The 16,642-nt window shown below is 42.9% G+C and overlaps 4 protein-coding genes across 12 annotated transcripts; 1 reads left to right on the top strand and 3 right to left on the bottom strand.

The window, feature by feature from the left end:
* Positions 1-79: 79 nt before the first annotated feature.
* LOC109543389 (protein fem-1 homolog A) lies at positions 80-2,472 on the bottom strand. Its single transcript, XM_019913075.2, has 3 exons — positions 1,641-2,472; positions 876-1,571; positions 80-820 (listed from the first exon to the last, which is right to left on the bottom strand). The coding sequence occupies exons 1-3, from the start codon at positions 2,327-2,329 to the stop codon at positions 247-249; spliced, it is 1,959 nt and encodes a 652-aa protein (XP_019768634.2). The 5' UTR covers positions 2,330-2,472; the 3' UTR covers positions 80-246.
* A 717-nt stretch (positions 2,473-3,189) lies between these two features.
* LOC109543452 (kanadaptin) lies at positions 3,190-8,856 on the top strand. Of its 2 annotated transcripts, none has more exons than XM_019913181.2 (12): positions 3,190-3,589; positions 3,644-3,836; positions 3,890-4,031; positions 4,734-4,950; positions 6,826-6,975; positions 7,029-7,199; positions 7,256-7,410; positions 7,467-7,687; positions 7,744-7,951; positions 8,004-8,121; positions 8,171-8,403; positions 8,454-8,856. In XM_019913181.2, exons 1-12 carry the CDS (start codon positions 3,313-3,315, stop codon positions 8,808-8,810), a joined length of 2,442 nt encoding a protein of 813 aa, XP_019768740.1. In that variant the 5' UTR covers positions 3,190-3,312; the 3' UTR covers positions 8,811-8,856. The 2 variants fall into 2 exon arrangements, with proteins under 2 accessions (XP_019768740.1, XP_019768741.1); XM_019913182.2 differs by having other exon boundaries at positions 8,007-8,121.
* LOC109543453 lies at positions 4,017-4,739 on the bottom strand. The gene is made up of 2 exons (XM_019913183.2): positions 4,444-4,739; positions 4,017-4,387 (listed from the first exon to the last, which is right to left on the bottom strand). The coding sequence occupies exons 1-2, from the start codon at positions 4,698-4,700 to the stop codon at positions 4,060-4,062; spliced, it is 585 nt and encodes a 194-aa protein (XP_019768742.1). The 5' UTR covers positions 4,701-4,739; the 3' UTR covers positions 4,017-4,059.
* LOC109543451 (zinc finger RNA-binding protein) lies at positions 8,844-16,567 on the bottom strand. Of its 8 annotated transcripts, none has more exons than XM_048663123.1 (19): positions 16,468-16,567; positions 15,471-15,609; positions 15,176-15,343; positions 14,848-14,974; positions 14,536-14,788; positions 14,279-14,480; positions 14,084-14,227; positions 13,651-13,758; positions 13,269-13,451; positions 12,856-12,910; positions 12,692-12,801; positions 12,392-12,636; positions 12,149-12,335; positions 11,969-12,086; positions 11,087-11,178; positions 10,414-10,509; positions 9,966-10,220; positions 9,245-9,347; positions 8,844-9,186 (listed from the first exon to the last, which is right to left on the bottom strand). In XM_048663123.1, exons 1-19 carry the CDS (start codon positions 16,515-16,517, stop codon positions 9,119-9,121), a joined length of 2,703 nt encoding a protein of 900 aa, XP_048519080.1. In that variant the 5' UTR covers positions 16,518-16,567; the 3' UTR covers positions 8,844-9,118. The 8 variants fall into 8 exon arrangements, with proteins under 8 accessions (XP_048519080.1, XP_048518981.1, XP_048519034.1 ...); XM_048663024.1 differs by having other exon boundaries at positions 15,471-15,624; positions 16,468-16,558; XM_048663077.1 differs by having other exon boundaries at positions 15,176-15,352; positions 16,468-16,552.
* Positions 16,568-16,642: the final 75 nt, after the last annotated feature.

The following is a 16,642-nucleotide window of genomic DNA, read 5'->3' on the forward strand; positions in this document are numbered from 1 at the left end:
CAGACACTAACTGCTGTATAAACCTGAACTTATTGATGGTTCCAGTGTCATTGATTGATTAATTAGCACGCAGTTCAGGCAAATTGAAACTGATTTAATTTCCAGATTATCACAGACAAAACTTCCACACGTGTGTATATTGCAGATACATGGAACGCGTTGCACTCTAGTAAACAATTAACTGAAAACTCTATCAGAAAATTTTACGCACCCTGAACTGATTAGATACAGGTTTTGTTTTTCATTTCACATTTCGACTGGTTTGAATTCTGGATCATGTTGGCGAACAACTGACTCTAAACTTCTAGGTATTTGCCCTACGTAGGCTATTTTGCTTTGGACAATCCGACTAGCACACAGACACCGAAGACTCATGTAGTCCAGCAGACAAATCTGGCCGAAATCGTACTTGTTGCTCAACAAAATCTGCAGCGCAGTGCAGCCCTTGCGATCAGGCTGATCAAGATGAGCGTCAAATTTCAGCAAAATGCTTAGCATTTTCGGGCAGTAGTTGTAGGGCATGGAGGCGATGTGCAAAGGCGTCAGTCCGTTATCGCTTCTTGCATTAACCGGTGCGCCGCACTGTAACATCAATTTAACCACGCTGTTGCTTGGAAATACCATTATGGGATCATCATCCCGGAAATAGCTGGATGTCACAGTGTTCAGCTTGGACACGCATAAGTGCAGTAGCGACTCGCCCGATAAGAAGCACCTGATGTTGTCTTTGATTAGCTCGCGCACCAACTTTCTAACTATTACCTGATTCGCATCCGTTTTAGCAGTTTCAATCATGAGGTGGATTAGATGAGCGATGCACCTAAATCATCCAACAGCTTAGGAGAACAATTGTACATTTTCTGCACGGCACTTACTTGATGACTTTCGAGTAATAATCCAGCTGTTTTTTGTGCTGCGGCCGGATAAGCAGAAGCGGACGCACCTCCACACTATTCTCCACCAATAGCTTGAAGGCTTGGACGATATCTTGAAACCTTTGCTCCATATTGTCAATTTTCATGAGGACTGAGCGATTGTTGAAGTCCAGCAGATGTTTAACCAGTGCTTGGGCACAAAAGCAGGTATCCGTGCAAATAACTGTGTCTTTTTGGATGCGCAACTCAAGAGCCCGCCGCCACAAGTCTGCACATCGCTGATACCGCAACACATCTGCAAAGGCAGCGCCTCGAAACATCAGCCGAAATATCGTGTCTTTATGTTGGGTTCCTAGGACTCGTTCTACGATTAGAAGGCTCTGTATTCGCAGCCTGTCTAAATCCATTTCCATTAGCTCCGCTTGTTTTTCGAACTCTTTTTCAAATCGATAACAGGATAGGGGAGGCATGGCTGGTTGCTTAGGTAGTAGACCATGCTGGTTTCTAATCTCCAATGCCCGCTTCCAGTGGTGCAGACAATAGGAGACGTCGTTGTGCTCATCAAAGAAGGTGCTGCCCATCAACTCGTGAGCGTTTGCGATTTTTTCCGGTGGATATGCCACGTTTTCGATAAGGTACTCGAAGATATCTCCAGCGCCCTTAAGGCACGTCAGTTGCAGGGCGTCATCCCCATGTCTAAACAAGTAGATAGACATGAAAATTAAGCAAAGCGAAGAAAAGCTTTTGGGAAATCGAAGACATTACTTGGATTTTGCGTTTAAGTCGGCTCCAAAAGCGATGAGCATCTTAGCAGTTTCCAGCCTATGCTCCTGAATGGCATAGTGAAGGGCGGTCTTGTTCTGGTTGTCCTTCGCTTTGACATTGGCCCCATTCTCTAGCAGGAACAGGCACAACTTGGCACTCTGCACCGAATTGATTAAGCACGTGCCCCCGTTATAGTTCGCTTTGTTAATTTCAGCTCCGTGTTTCACTAGAAACTTCACCACTTCGATATGGGTCATAAAGCAGGCCGATCTAATTGGAGTAGATCCACTATCCGACACAGCATTCACGTTCGCACCATGTTTCACGAGAATCTGTAGAACATTCAGATGGCCGGACACTGAAGCGCACCATAAAGGGGTAACTATATGAACGGAACGATCGTCCAGAACCTCATAGGTGCCCTCCTGTTCAATGTCAGCCCCACAAGCCGTTATTAGATACTCGACGATTTCGGGCTGCCCCTTTTGGCAGGCGAGAAACAGTGGCGAGCAATTGAATTTTCTGCGATTTACAATCTCCCTTCGAGTCTCCAGGGAGAACCACTCTATTCGGTTCCTGATGGCAAACGAAAGTCGCGCACTGGGGCCCGATCTACTCAAATCATCCACTAGGTCATGAAACAATTCGTCCTTTTCAATGGCGAGGCTCGACTTTACATGGTGCCACATAGTTGGGCAAAAACTGTGTTAACTCCAAAAATTGTTAAATGCCAAGGGATCAAAACTACCACGAAAAACCCCAATACCAAAACCAAGAAAGTTTGGTTAATGGATAAAAACTGCCTTAACATATTTGACATCAATTTCGCACTGTTGCCGCTTTACGCAAGATATCATCAACTCCCGTTGTTTGCTGTTGGCCTAGGTAACTCAATAACTTTTTAGGAGTTGGCCCAGTGCAACGCAAATTGCTTGGATCGCCAACCCAACGGCGCAGTAATTCAGTTCCGTTGCTGGCAAAATGTTGATGCTGATTGTTTCCAGTTTAGCAAAGTTACTCTTTTTTCTAAATGTTCAATTCGCTAAAGATTCACTTTTAAAAAATCTTAAGGTATTTTTCGCGAAAAATTATAAAATAAATTTTATTAGAACACTCGCCTCCTTCATCGGTTTGTGAAAAGTTTTGCAATCCCTTTCCAGCTTCGAATTTGGGACGAAAATAAAATAATTTTCTATCAAAAAACGAACTGAATAAGCAAGTTTATAATAAATTATTTGGAAAACTCGACATTTCCATTCCTCTGACGACTATAGAGTATGTTAAAAAAATGTGGTTTTTTAGTTTTGACTGATTTTTTTTGCGTTGCTTCCTACTCAAAAACACTCTATTTTGCAGTTTTACTTTAAAACACTGACGATCTGTGACGAAAATTACAATATATATTTACAGCTTTGTAGGAATTTTACAAAACATTTTTTGGGAGTCGAATTCGGGACGAAAACGAAAATAAATGTATCCTGATTTTCCCGAAAACTATTAAGGTTTTCGCAAAAACCGTTGTCTTCATCTATGAAGACTACTCTGGCAACACCGGCGACTTGTCAATGCCAGTTTTTAGGTTAACCGCGAATAACTACGGTTTGTTGATTTCCAATGATTTCCATCTTTATCTATGTCTTGAACTAATACCATCAAATTATAAGCTCCAAAAATGGAAAAAGGCCCTGAACATGACAACAAGCCGAAAGAGCCTGAAGCCGCTGCCTCAACCGAGAGCAAGGACATTTCATTTAAAAAACCCACCCTACTTATTGGCAAAGTGGGCCGTTTGCCTAAGAAAGTGGACTCTGTAGGCTTCTCGGGACCCCCCCAAAGCAGCCCTGTTGATTACGTACTGAACACAACCGAGGAAAACCCCAAGGACGAAAACAATATAAAGTCCAGTGACAAACGACTGAACCCCAAGTCCACCCAGGGAGGCCTAGAATGTAACTAGTGGTATTAGTTAAATGAAATTAATTTTGTATGTAAAACTTTGCCAGTGTTGATGCCAGTGCTTCCATACACCGAGCCTGCTTGGTCGGGCCTGCCTGAAACCACAGGCAAAAACTACGTACTGGAAGTCTTGAAAGAGGGTAAAATTATTGACTACATCGACCTGATGAAGAAACCATTTTGGGTCTTTGGAAGGATGACCAACTGCGACGTCTTAAAGGAGCACCCATCAGTGTCAAGGTTAGCAATAGAAACAAGCATTTGCTTGGTTGACTCGCCGCATTTTCTTCTAGATATCATGTGCTGCTCCAATATCGAAAAGACCCATCTGAAAGTGAGCCACAGGGCTTTTATTTGTACGATCTGAGCAGCACTCATGGCACGTTCGTCAATGGTAGAAATAAATTGAAACCCAAAACATACATGCGTTATCGGGTGAGTAATTTTTTTATGCCAATACATTCTAGTCTTCTTTGAGCTTCATAGAGCTGTAATTGCCCTGCTCTATGTTCTCCAGCATTGTTGATACATGGTCAAACGCCTCCTGGTAGCTCTGAATCACTCTTGAATGCTTGTCTTTATCAATTGAAACACGCTTTTGAATCTCTTCAATTTTGTTGCGAATATCTTCAACTTTCTCCGCTAGTTCTTCTTTAGTGCGTGGGGTTTCTACATAATCCGTTGAGGGACTCAACGTGCGATAGACTTCACCCACTTTGGCCTGATAGGAAAACTTGATGTTGTCAATGCCCTTCTTCATGCGATTGAGGCATTCTGAGCTGCTGTTTAATCTGAAAGCGCTAGAATAAATTAGCAAATTCTTTACCGAAGGCCGCACTTGACTTGCCTCTCCCGCAAGTCCTTGAACTGGGCTTGGATTTCTTGGTGTTTGCCGTCGGCCACCTTCCGAATTGATCGTGTTTTATCGAAGATTTGCTTTATATTTTCCAGAGCTTCTTTACTGACGTTTGCCTTCAAAACTTCTTCAGTTGCTTTGCTGAAATTGCACTGGCTTTCCACGCCCGGCAAAGCCCTGATCTCCTCCGAACATGCACTCTTAGTCTTGCCATTATTTTCGTCTTTTAAATGTATACTCGCCTCCATTTTGCCGGTTAATTTGCTGTTTGATCAATGCAGGTGGGCCATGTGTTTCGCGTTGGCACCAGCAAGCGACACTATATACTAACTGGTCCCGAAACTGATCAAGAAGAAGAATCTGAGCTTACAATCACTGAGCTCAAACAGTTAAAAGCGCAAAAACTGAAGGAAATTGAAGATCGATTGAAGCAACGAGAGATTGAAAGGCACCTGAAAATCAAACAGGAGGAAGACCGAGGAATCGATTGGGGAATGGGTAAGATCTCCGCTTTTTATACAGTGAAAGCTCCGATAAGGGGACAGTCACGGTTCCACAAAAAATGTTATGGGAGGTGTCCGCATAATAGAGATATGTATTTAATTAAAAAGAAATATTTATTTTCAGCTTCTTTATTGTTTACATATGTTTTATAACATTTTTCAACATAGAAACTTTTTGTGTCGGTTTATTAACATATTCTAAATGACTAGTTTGAATAATCCAATGCTGAAAATGGGTTTCAAGGTTTTTAAGATGTTGAAACGCAATAAAATCATCGCTTGAAAATATTTTTAAAAGGGAAATTGCATTTAAGGCACCATCATACAATTTTATGAGTGAAGCGTCAGGTACAATTGTCAACGTTTCTTTTGATTCGTCATCATCACTACTCATGGAAAGTTCAGTTTTGGAAAGGGCGGTGGTATCAGGATGAAACGTTTCCTCTTCAGTCTGCACCATGACGCATTGGTCCAGCTAATAATGACAAAAGCAGCTCATCTTCTGGATCAGAATCTTGTGAAATTTCTCCTTCTGTCTTCTTGAATCCAGCTTTTATAAAGCAATTCTTGACTATTGCAGAATTTACTTTATTCCATGCCGTCTATGAAATATGAAGCCTCTAATACATTAATGGACTTTAACAGTTCAGACACACTTGGAAGAGTTAATTTAAATTAACACATGTTTTAGAATAAGATCTCTATAATAACATTTGAACTTTTTAATGATGGTCCAGTGCTGACATATAGAAGTGGTGTTTGGGGGCAAAAATATAACTTTGACATTTTTCAGTTTCACCTCACGAGGATGGCATCCTGCGTTATCTAGAAATAAGAACACTCTTTTCTTCTGAATCCCCATTTTTCTATCGAACTGAAACAATCATTCTGACATAATATCTTGATTCATCCATGCTTTCTTGTTAGATTTCCAAATTGTTGGCAAATCTTGGATGGTAATATTTTTCAAAGCGAACGAGGGCGAGCTGATTTTCCTATGACTAATAAATCCTGTTTTTCACCAGCCATCGATGCGTAAAACAAAATGGTGAGTCTTTCTTTAGAGAACTTACCGCCGGTGCATTTCTCAGATTTGAATATTAAAGTTTTGTCTGGTAATGCACGAAAGAAATGTTTGGTCTCATCTGCGTTGAAAACGTCCTGCGGCTTGTAGCCAAGCAACATCCAGTATCCATGTAGCCAGCCAATCTAAACTTTTTTTTATCTATGTCAAGACCATCACTTTTTAGGAAACTCCTCTTTTGTCCTACATTGTCAGCACACTGCGATTTTGTTCTAATATCTTTTTTTTTGGTCATTTCTGCCGATCTTAAATCGCCTTGCTAGTTCTCGAACGGACACTGTTTCTTTATCTAAAGCATTTAATATTTCCATTTTTTCTTTTAAGGAAAGCATTTGCTTTTTCGGAGCCAGGTTCACAAACACTCTCTACATGTGCTGGAAACGTAATGGCCTCGATGAATAAAGTAAGTCAAGTCAAAACATCTTAAACGGGGAATTACGGAATATGTGAAGGCATTCCCCGACTGAAAATCGCTTATTTTTGCTAATGGTTTTATTCGCAGACCGAGTTTTACAGGTTCGTGTCCGCTTGTAAGAGCTTTTCAACTCCGTATGATCATATCATGTCCGCGTCCGTTTAATAGAATGTCCGCTTATAAGAAAGTGTTTTACATTGAAAACAATATGACGAAATTCGGTTCCAAGAAAAATGTCTGGTTAAGTCCGCAAGTAGAGCTTTCACTGTATGTTGTCACGACATTGATAACACCGAGGGATAGTCGGTACACTTCAAACGCAAAGGAAGCCGAATTTCCGGTATTTTGATCTAAATTTAATGAAATTAAAGGCGAAGAAGCAAACGATGAGGATGAAATAGCTGAAAACCCCTTTGCTTCCACTAACAATGAGGAGTTATACCTGGACGATCCAAAAAAAGCCTTGCGCGGGTTCTTCGAACGCGAAGGCTTGAACCTGGACTACGACTGCACTGAACAAGGTACCCGGATGTTTGGTTAGAAACTGCACATGTTAAACTCGTTTTGGGTCCAGGAATGGGTCAATTCCTATGCAAGGTGGAACTGCCCTTGGACGACGAAATGGGGCGGCCGCTAATGGCTGAAGTGCTGCATCGAGGCAAGAAAAAGGAGGCCGTTGTTCAATGCGCTTTAGAGGCCTGCCGCATTCTGGACCGAGCTGGCATTTTGAGACAGGCAACGCATGGTAACGGTTCGAAACCGCTCAATGGGTTTGATTTAGAACATTTTTCAACCGTTTAGAGTCCAGAAAGCGCAAAACCAAAGATTGGGAGGAAAACGACTTCTACGACAGCGACGAGGATACTTTTCTGGACCGCACGGGAACAATAGAGAAGAAGAGGGAGAAGAGGATGAAAGTTAAGCAGCCCGATAAGGCGCAGACCTACGAAAGCTTAGTGCGTAATCACTGATGGCAATTTGAATCAGTTTCTGTAATTGCAACTCACTCTAGGTGCAAAAGGAGAAGGACCTCACAGCGTCCATTGCGGATATAGAGAAAAAACTTGGCGAAGCCCAAATAAGTGCGGATGCATCCAGCGACAACAATACAGAGGAGGACTCATTGGACTCCTACATGAAGGGACTGAGCGACGATAAGCTGGACAAACAGACAGTATCCAAGCTCAAGCTGGAGTTAACCAACTTGCGGAAAGAGCGCGCGAACATAATCAGGTAGATCGACCCAGACTGACTTAGAACTTGACTCAGTTTAGCTTGGGACTTTCCAGATTGGCAAACTTGGCAAAGCCAGCGGACATGCCTTCATTTTCGCCTGCCGCTACTTCAACTACTGCTGATAACAAGGGCAAGAAGCTGCCGATCTTCGGCAAGAGGAAAATTGTCCCCGTCAAATATCCAGCAAAGGTCCATCAGCAGCCGCTCGAAGACACGCCAACGACTTCCGAAGGAGCGGAAGAGGAATCTGACGAGGAAACGGTGAGAATCGTTCACTTGGCTTTCTTAAAAATAAAATTTCTGGCAATTTCAGCAGACTGAAGCGGCGCCAACATCACCTGCAGAATCACCCGAAGACCTGGACGAACAAATGCCCATTCACTGTTTCCATAAATTGCAACAACTCAGATCATTAATCCCGGACGCATCAGGTATGCACAATTAACTGCCCGAAACAAGTTGGTTGAATGTGGTTTACAGGAAAATACAAGCCTGTATTCCTGAAAATATTGCACAAGTCGCATCGTATGGCCATCAGCCTGGGCCGAGCGGACAGCGACTGGAAAGTTTTATCCACAAAACTGAAAAAAATTATGAAATGGACAACGGAATTACAGCAAAATCAGTCCAACGGCAAGCGACAACACATGATTACCACAGAGCTCGGTCACATTTTGGCAGATCTAAATCATATGGAGGACGAGAAGTTCAAGGTACTTTGTTACTACTAGAGTAACTTGTTTATTCTCATTTGCGGTTGCAGACCTTCGACATGGCCAAAGGCTCTGGACACACCCTGAAAAACATCTCCATGCAAATAGACAAAGATCTCGAAGAGCTGAAGGAAAATAGCAGCGAAAACGCACCTGCAGCTGAATCGCGTCTAAGTGAAGAAATAAACGAACCTGACACGAGAGAAGAGGAGCCTGCAGATGATCAAGCGGATAAAAAGAAGAAAAAGAACCTGAAGAGAATTGAACACAGAACCCACCGAGCGGAGATGGAAAAGCAAAAAGGGTACGTGGAGGACGCTTCCAAAGAGGATTACAACATGTGGGTGCCACCTACTGATCAGAGTGGGGACGGTCGAACTAAACTAAACGAAAAGTTCGGGTATTAATTAGATCAATACATAACAATAAACTAAAAACCGTTGCCAATAATAACCAAATATTTTATTCATAAAACGAACCAAAATTCTAACGCAATATTTAAAGGAAGTTTGACTGGTGGACGAGGTCGCATCAACATATAATCAATTTCGTCTAATCACATATATAGTAACCTTATCAGCGTTGCTCTTTTAACCAATCTGGACTGGAATCGTCAAAAAAAAAACATTTTTTGATTTGAACATTCTATAAAATTAAACTATTTCTTCTGAAATATAAATAATTATGAGTAAAGTCGAGAGATATCTCCTCCAATTCACTTGGCCGGAGTACCGTCTGTTGGTGTCGCGGCGCTTTCGGTCTTAATAATCTTCCCAGTATCACCTGAAATGTAACATTCCTCATAAACTCCCCATCTAATATCAGCAGTTCGGCCTCTTACTTTCTGAGCCTTCAGGTTCGCCTCCTGAACGACGACGTTTTCGAGCCGATCTGTCTTTCTTAAATGATTTCTGTGGCAGCGGAAGCGCATCCATTCCCAAAACCTGGACAAAGACACATTCGTTTAGTAGCAGGATCGGGACAAGGATTGCTATCGGATAAAGGCCAGGTTCCAGCTTGTGATATCAGACTTTTGATTATAATCATGGCTCTTCAATAGTAGCAAATACAGTAAACATCATTCACAAACGGATAGTCTGGGTTAGTCGAATATGCAGGAAAATTGTGCAACTGGATCTCTTCAGGTAAAGTTCACACGGACAACTTCACATTGGATATAACTGTTAGCAGCTTCTTCGCAATATTCAACACGCACGCGAGTTTTGAAGAAACCTTTCACTTTCAAAATTACCAAAAGTATGACAGAAACAACTGTTTAAATCGTGGTACTTTGTGATTGCCTTTCAGAGCAACATTAAAGACAAATAGATAAGACATCTTCAACCGAACTACGAATACTCCAAATTTCAAAACCCCGCCTGTAGATACTAATTTTTACGGTCACTTCAAGATTGAACCCCAAAAAATCCATTACCAACCCCCTGATTGAACTTGAGAAAGGAAAAAGTTGAGATTACGTTTAAAAAACGCCGCTTTCGACCAAACGCATATCAGGGAAGTTCTTGTCATTTTAATGGTAGAATTCTATAAAAACCTCTTACCTTAAATATCTGCCTAAAAGCAATCAGGCGAAGAGCATATTGCGCAGAACAAGAAAGATCCTCACGCTGCTGAGCACTAAGAGCCCCCGAGGCGTCCGGGCCATCTTTCTCGCATGGATCGGCCAATCCAGGTCCACCTGGCAATAAAAGTCCTCCAGCCACAGCTTCCATAACACGGCGCAGTGCATCCCCTGGAGACAGTTGAACTTGACCAGGTGTTGATGAAAGTACTTTTTCCGCAAGCAATTCCATGGCCTAAAACCGCAAATTGATTGCAATGAAACACCGTTCAATCGTCCACATAATCCAAGTATTCTTAACATTTGCAATAATCAGAATGTTGTTCGCATCATGGCTCTTCAAGAGTAGCAAATACTTAAATCAAAACATCATGTTGGAGTGCTGTTCACACTAATAATCTATTTACTGAAGAAATATATGAACTTACCCACGAGCTAAGAGGTGACCAGGTTGGCACTCGCTGACACAAATCTCTCAATATCCTGATAATAATCACACAGGAGTGTAATCCCAAAGCTCTAGCCTGTAAGTACCAGAATTGTTAGTGTTTTCCCGAAAAATTGCTAGACGTGTTTGATAAAGGTTCCACGAAAACAAAAAAATAAAAAAAAAAACGTTAACCGTTAACAGTTGACAAAATGGCATGTTGAAGAGAAGTTCGACTTCGAATGGGCCAAATTTTCATTTATGTGGAACCCTTTGGAAGATTAAATAGAGCGTGATTGAGATGTGAAGTTTTTCTTCAGCGCTGTTGTATAAGGAAAGTGACTGAACTAAAAAGAAAAAGGAATTCAAGTGAGAGTTTCAATGCCAACTTAGCAACAGATTAAAACAGTTTTGATTTCCCTGCTGAAGAAGGGTTGATTGTAATGGCGAAAAACCCACATCATCATCAGGTTTTTTGGGGGATTTTGAATAGAACATGCAATCGACCTGTGATTGCTTAGCCTTCAATATCCCATACGAACTACAATATCTTTTCTCCATGGGTACAGGTTATTATTAATTTCAAGAAGGCGCGTAGTCGCCAGTTGATTTTCTCTGAGTAAAACAACAAAAAATTCAGAACGGTGAGAAAAAAGTGAACATCAAGAACAAACCTGGAACCATTTGGTATGTCTGAGCGCTGCCAGCGCCTGGAGACACTTTCCTCTCGAGAGTACATCCCGGTCCGACCCGCCGCTTGCAGCTTCTAGACACAATGAAGGGTGTTTGACCATTACGCCCCTAGAACTTTAAGCACGGCCCAGCGCTAGAGGCGAGTGCCACAAAACCGAAAAACCCGCTTTAACTACTACCAACGTTAAGGTTTGTTTGGACACCCGTCCCCTATAAGCAATCTGGGCTGGGCTTAGTCGAGGGGCGCGAATTATGATCAAAAATCCTTATCCCACAACCGTAGCTGATGGATTCTAGAAAACGGGACATTTAAGCACAGTACGCACTAGTGACATAAGTATTGGACTGTATTAACAATACCTGTGGGGCGCTTTGCGAACATGCTTTAACAATATCATTTGAATAAAAAATCCCCGATGCAATAGAATTATGCGGACTAAGAATGTTCGCAAACACACCCCCGCATCTAAAACAGACAGTAAAATCAGACAATTGTCTGTTGTAGGTCGTGTGTCTTCAGCCTAGAAAAGTCCAATATTTATTAGCAATTCAAGGTTTAAGCTGTCTATACGCTACAGTATTAAAAAACCACTGCTCACAAAAAAATAAATCTGCAACAACTGATGTTGATCACACCAAATAAACACTTGGCAGCCACATGGAAATCTGCTTTTCATTCAGCTTAAACCTCGCGGTACTGCCCGCTTATTCCGCAATGAATTTGAGAGCAAAAAAGCATAAACCGAACCAAACTGAACAAGCGATTTTTGTCTCTCAAAGTCATCGCGACCATTCCTCGTTCTTTCACGCGATGTCGAGTTGCCGTTCATTTCGCCTTACCACAGATTAGTCTACAAACTTACCTTGCTCGCGCATCACAGGACTCGTCAGTTGAACTAAAACTGTCAGTCCTTCTGCTTGAATAGTCAACCCGGCTTCAGCAGGGTTAATAACTACTTGGTACGCAGCATCTGGAGCTACCTAAATAACACAAAATAATTCGTTTATTGTTATTGATTCACCAATGTGATGAGTAGAACTACCTGCTTGAAAGCAGCGGGCAATAATTCAACGACTTTCTTTAAGAGAGTTAAAGTTGGTTTGTCGGCACATAACACCACCAGTTCGACTTGGTTGTCCCCTTTCAACAGAAGACCTTTGGCTAGGTGCCCCACTCGCATCACTCCTCTCAGCATTCTGGAGGCATCCTGCTCTTTTTGGAAAGAGAATCTAGAAAAGAAACTCACTCAACAAAGGACTTTTTGGGACATAGCCAGTAAACTTACAATTGGTTATCGCGTCCGTCTTCTTTCTGGGGCTGATCCACTGCTTTGTCTTTGTTTGCATCGCCCTCGCTAGGTTTAGCTTCAGCTAATTGGTCGGAGACCTGTTTTAATGCCCGCTCGGAATGCGACACAATGCGTTGAACCACTTGCAACTCCTCTTCTTTTGGATATATTTCTGCATGTTTAGCCATGACATGACGGTCGTCACTAGATTCCGGTCTTCTGGTTCCCGGACCAGGGAAAAACTAAGGAAAATAGAATGTCAGCCAACATTCACGATAGGTATTTAAAATTACTTACCGGTGGACCACCAGGGAATGGCCGGCCTCTGGGTGGAAACGGACCGCCGCTTCTACTAACCATATCCATATATTCTTCATAACGACGTCGGTCTTCCCAATAGATGGATTCTGGAAAATCAACAATTTCCATATGGCCCTCAGCGCTAAAATTAGCCCTCCTACCTTCATCGTCCATGTTGAAACCATGCCGACGCGCCCAAAATTCCTCTCGCATTGCCTGGAAAGAAGTATATTGGTTAGATGCGAAACAACCAAACTACGACTTAACTGGAGTGTACGAACTAGCAAAACTCTCAACAGCTTGAATCTTAAGGCATAGAGAGGTGAATTAATTCGATTTCTTTGCGACAACCTTAAAATTTTGATAAACACAGAGAAAGTCTGACAAAAGGAACAATTGTCGCGCAGCAAAGAAGGTGCAAAACAAAACCTATGACGCCTTAGCCTAAACCGCTCATCCGAACAAACAAGCGCCTGAAACAGAAAGCTGAATAGACGGAAAACAGGACCAAATCGCGAACAACACCTATTTTGTTGCACCCCCTTTACTTTCTATTAGATTTAAAGTTACTTACAGCCCTACGCATTTTCTCTTCCTGAATCTTCTTTTGCCTGAGACTTGGCTTGACGTCCACTACTAAATCAGGATTCACTTTTTTCTTGTACTGTAATCTATGTCTTCGCCCTTTCATGTGCATTTCTTTAGCGTTTGGATCATTGAATCGGCATTCACATAACTTACAGTTGAAACTCATGACCTAAGACATATGAATGTGCGTTGAATTAAGGCTTTTTTTTTAAGTATGCAGGTGTTCAGAACATCGGGCTAAAGAATTGCCTAATTTTTAAAAGACCTAATAATGCGTTATGCCTGAAGGGTAAACAAAGCCGTTTAAAAATTAGCCGGCTTCTATTGATGCCTAGGCACATTGTGCTAATGAAGTCTTGGAGGAATACCTTTCCATCTTCGCTTTTAATTTCCTCAATATAATCCTGACCAACTGGTTGAATATCTGGTTCGGGCGTATCTTCGGGCTCTTCATCTTTCATTTCTCCGTTACTTCCCTGGAATAGGTTAAAGACTCTAGTCAGACAGCGATTATCTGCTAGCAAAGGGGGTGTCAACCAAAAAAAAGCTTTCCTTCAACAACGCTCGACACGAACACGCCTCAACAATAATCGCGCTCCCTCAAATAATTGGCCTTGCGACGACACATTTTTGGTGTACACCTCCTTTAAGTTTACGATTTTCCTGATAACTTGGGAGGATTATTTCGAAATAAAACGGGCAAGAACAGCCAAAAGATTTGTTTCGCGTTCGTACAAGACCCGGACTTTTCAAATTGGAATGACGCGAAATGCTGGACCTAGAGAAGAAAATTGGCCTTACCTGGCTGGGTCCTGTCATGCCTAAACCACCCGATTGCACAAAGTTGATTTTTGGTGCGCTGGCGATTGACTTCTTCACACCGCCAATAACTTCAGGTTCTTGAGGAGGAATAGGCTTGCCTAACTTGGTGTGAAGCAGTACAACCTATACAAAAAACTTGCAATCAAACTGCGATTAGTAGGAGAATTTACGTACTTTTTGATGTTTGGCCCCTCGAATGTGAGCGGCGTAAGCGTCGTTTCCTGTGCAAGTTACATCACATAACTGACAACGCAATGAATTTCCAGATCGATTCGCATTTGTTGTTGCGACGCTGGCTGCCATTTTGGTGGCAGCTTCGCGCTTCTTATGCTTCTGCCCTTCTAAATGCTCCCGGTAAGTCTGGGGCCCAGCGCAGCTAGAGACGCAAATTTTTCAAAGTAGAGGAATTTTTTTTTTTTTTGCTAGCATACCTAATTTTGCAGACATCACAGTAGTGTAATTGTTGTGGCTTAGGAGGCGCTTTGGGCCTCTGACCTTTATTGCCTCCCGCTCCGCCCCTTTTAAACCCCTGCCAATTGGCTGACTTCTGAGCGGCAGCAACTCCGGCAACTTGAGACGCCGCTGCGACATTTTGCGCGACGCCTCCTTGCTGCTGCTGAGCAACATACATTGTTGCGGCCGAGTAAAGGGCCGCGTCGTACCCCGAATACGTTCCGCTGTTTGCTACAAAATTTACAAACATCGATTTTTGCATAAGGGTGGTAATAATAGTTTATATTTACGTTTTGCCTGGGTTGTAGGTTGGGCGGCTATTGTTGTTTGGGCGGTTGGCTGTCCGTATGTGGCCTGGTAAGCAGAGGCGTTGGGTTGATAAGCTGCTGCGTATTGAGCTGGTTTTGCGGCTGCAGTCTAAACAAACCCGTATTGATAAGCCCCCCATGTACAGAGCAGAGTTCGTAATTAAAGAGTGTTCGAACCTGAGTTAGGCTGTTTTAGAGAAACAGTCTGATTATATACAGGTTCTTTGCTGTTGCAAGGTGTCTGATCACAAGCGGTATTTAGGACTGCTCATGTAATTCTCCTTGCATAGTTAAGTAAAAAGTAACTTACTGCTTGAGCCTGTTGACTGGCTCTCTGAGAGGCGTAGGTGGTGGCGTAAGTCGCAGGCTTACCAGCCCCGGACTGGTCGTAGCCAGGCGTGTAAGTCGCCGCCGCTGTTTGTCCGTAACCGTACTCGTATGCTGGTGTACCCCCAGTACCAACTGCAGCATAAGTTCCCTGAAACACCTACAGACTTGCCAATGTGGATTCGAGCAACAACTTAGCAAATATGATATTTAATTTTGGACGGCGGCCAGCATCCGGTCCACTTTTGCGTTTGAACAAATTAGACGAGGGGGCTTACCTGACCAGGGGCTCCCGCTTGGTAAGCGGCGTCGTATCCGGCAGCTCTTTGCGTTCCGTAAGTGGCGGCCGCTGCAGATGCAGGAGACGCGGCTACTGCATAGGGCTGACCCGCTTGGTAAGCGGCTCCAGTTGTAGCGCTAGAAAATGGAATACTGCTATTCTGAAGTTATTTCTTTCGACTGTGACACTGGAGTAAGTAAAAGCGATATATGGCTTTCCCAAGGGGCCAAATCAATTCAGTGACAGATTAGCGGGGCGAAGACAACCCTCTGGAGGAGGACTTCGAAACTATACTTCATGGGAGGAATTGCCTGCTTTAATTAATTAACTTTAATTAAAAACGCACACGATGAGAATGAGGAAACGGGTTGAAGAACGGTAACTGCTCAGGCGAAATGACGACTGCTCGATTAGAAACTTACCCGAAAATTTGGCTGGAATCGAGTCTGGGGGCACACGAGATAGACTAGATTGTTGCAATGAGCGGACCTGCACCCTTTTCGCTACAAGCGGCTGAAATGTTGGCTAATAAACCGGGATTTTGGCGTGAACAACCACACGTGCCCCGCTACAGAGTCTGGAACCGGCGGACAAAATGGCGGAACGACGGCTTCGCCTTGACATTGTTGCCAGCAATTTTCTCCAAGTGAGTCACTAGATTTACTTGGTGAAATTTTTGCGCAAAGTTATGCAATTTCCATAATATTGTCTATATTCCGACTGAAGAGAACCGTGCAATAACGCTAAAAGCAGGTCTTTTCTCTGTGCCAAGTGCAGGATTTTGACGGAAACTCAACCAAGAAACTGTAAACACGGCAACATTGAACACGTTATCGATCAAGCCTGGTGAAATGCCGGTGCCGTTTGTTCAAGGACACACATTTGGCCCTACTCAAACCAGCTTTTTTCAGCTTCCTCACAACATCCACCATGCCCTCAATGCGTTCAATTGCAGCAGGATGTAAACGGAATTCGATTAGTTCTATTTAACTCACCTATATTGAGTTCCACCATGTGTAAAACCGAAATAATTATTCGTGGCCATGATACACACACACACACACCGCTGACAAACTGAATGCAATTGGCGCACTCAAGCGGCCGGCCTCGGCAACTGGCCGACACCGATCGGATATGGGCGTAGTGTCAAATTTGAATTTTTTGCCGCCA

Source organism: Dendroctonus ponderosae, unplaced genomic scaffold, assembly GCF_020466585.1.
Source record: "Dendroctonus ponderosae isolate FM_Combo_2020 unplaced genomic scaffold, Dpon_F_20191213v2 Dpon_F_20191213_1, whole genome shotgun sequence".
NCBI lineage: Eukaryota > Metazoa > Arthropoda > Insecta > Coleoptera > Curculionidae > Dendroctonus > Dendroctonus ponderosae.

Excerpts from the sequence above, each read along its gene's own strand:
- LOC109543451 (XM_048662975.1), bottom strand. The coding sequence starts at position 16,517 with ATGGCCACGAATAATTATTTCGGTTTTACACATGGTGGAACTCAATAT. Across the intron at positions 14,975-15,175 it reads CCAGTCAACAGGCTCAAGCA|ACTGCAGCCGCAAAACCAGC; the intron begins GTAAGTTACTTT and ends GGGTTTGTTTAG. Across the intron at positions 14,789-14,847 it reads ACCTACAACCCAGGCAAAAC|CAAACAGCGGAACGTATTCG; the intron begins GTAAATATAAAC and ends TAAATTTTGTAG.
- LOC109543453 (XM_019913183.2), bottom strand. The coding sequence starts at position 4,700 with ATGGAGGCGAGTATACATTTAAAAGACGAAAATAATGGCAAGACTAAG. Across the intron at positions 4,388-4,443 it reads TTCAAGGACTTGCGGGAGAG|ATTAAACAGCAGCTCAGAAT; the intron begins GCAAGTCAAGTG and ends TAGCGCTTTCAG.
- LOC109543452 (XM_019913181.2), top strand. The coding sequence starts at position 3,313 with ATGGAAAAAGGCCCTGAACATGACAACAAGCCGAAAGAGCCTGAAGCC. Across the intron at positions 4,032-4,733 it reads AAACATACATGCGTTATCGG|GTGGGCCATGTGTTTCGCGT; the intron begins GTGAGTAATTTT and ends TGATCAATGCAG. Across the intron at positions 8,122-8,170 it reads ATTAATCCCGGACGCATCAG|GAAAATACAAGCCTGTATTC; the intron begins GTATGCACAATT and ends TGTGGTTTACAG.
- LOC109543389 (XM_019913075.2), bottom strand. The coding sequence starts at position 2,329 with ATGTGGCACCATGTAAAGTCGAGCCTCGCCATTGAAAAGGACGAATTG. Across the intron at positions 1,572-1,640 it reads GACTTAAACGCAAAATCCAA|ACATGGGGATGACGCCCTGC; the intron begins GTAATGTCTTCG and ends CTACTTGTTTAG. Across the intron at positions 821-875 it reads TATTACTCGAAAGTCATCAA|GTGCATCGCTCATCTAATCC; the intron begins GTAAGTGCCGTG and ends TGGATGATTTAG.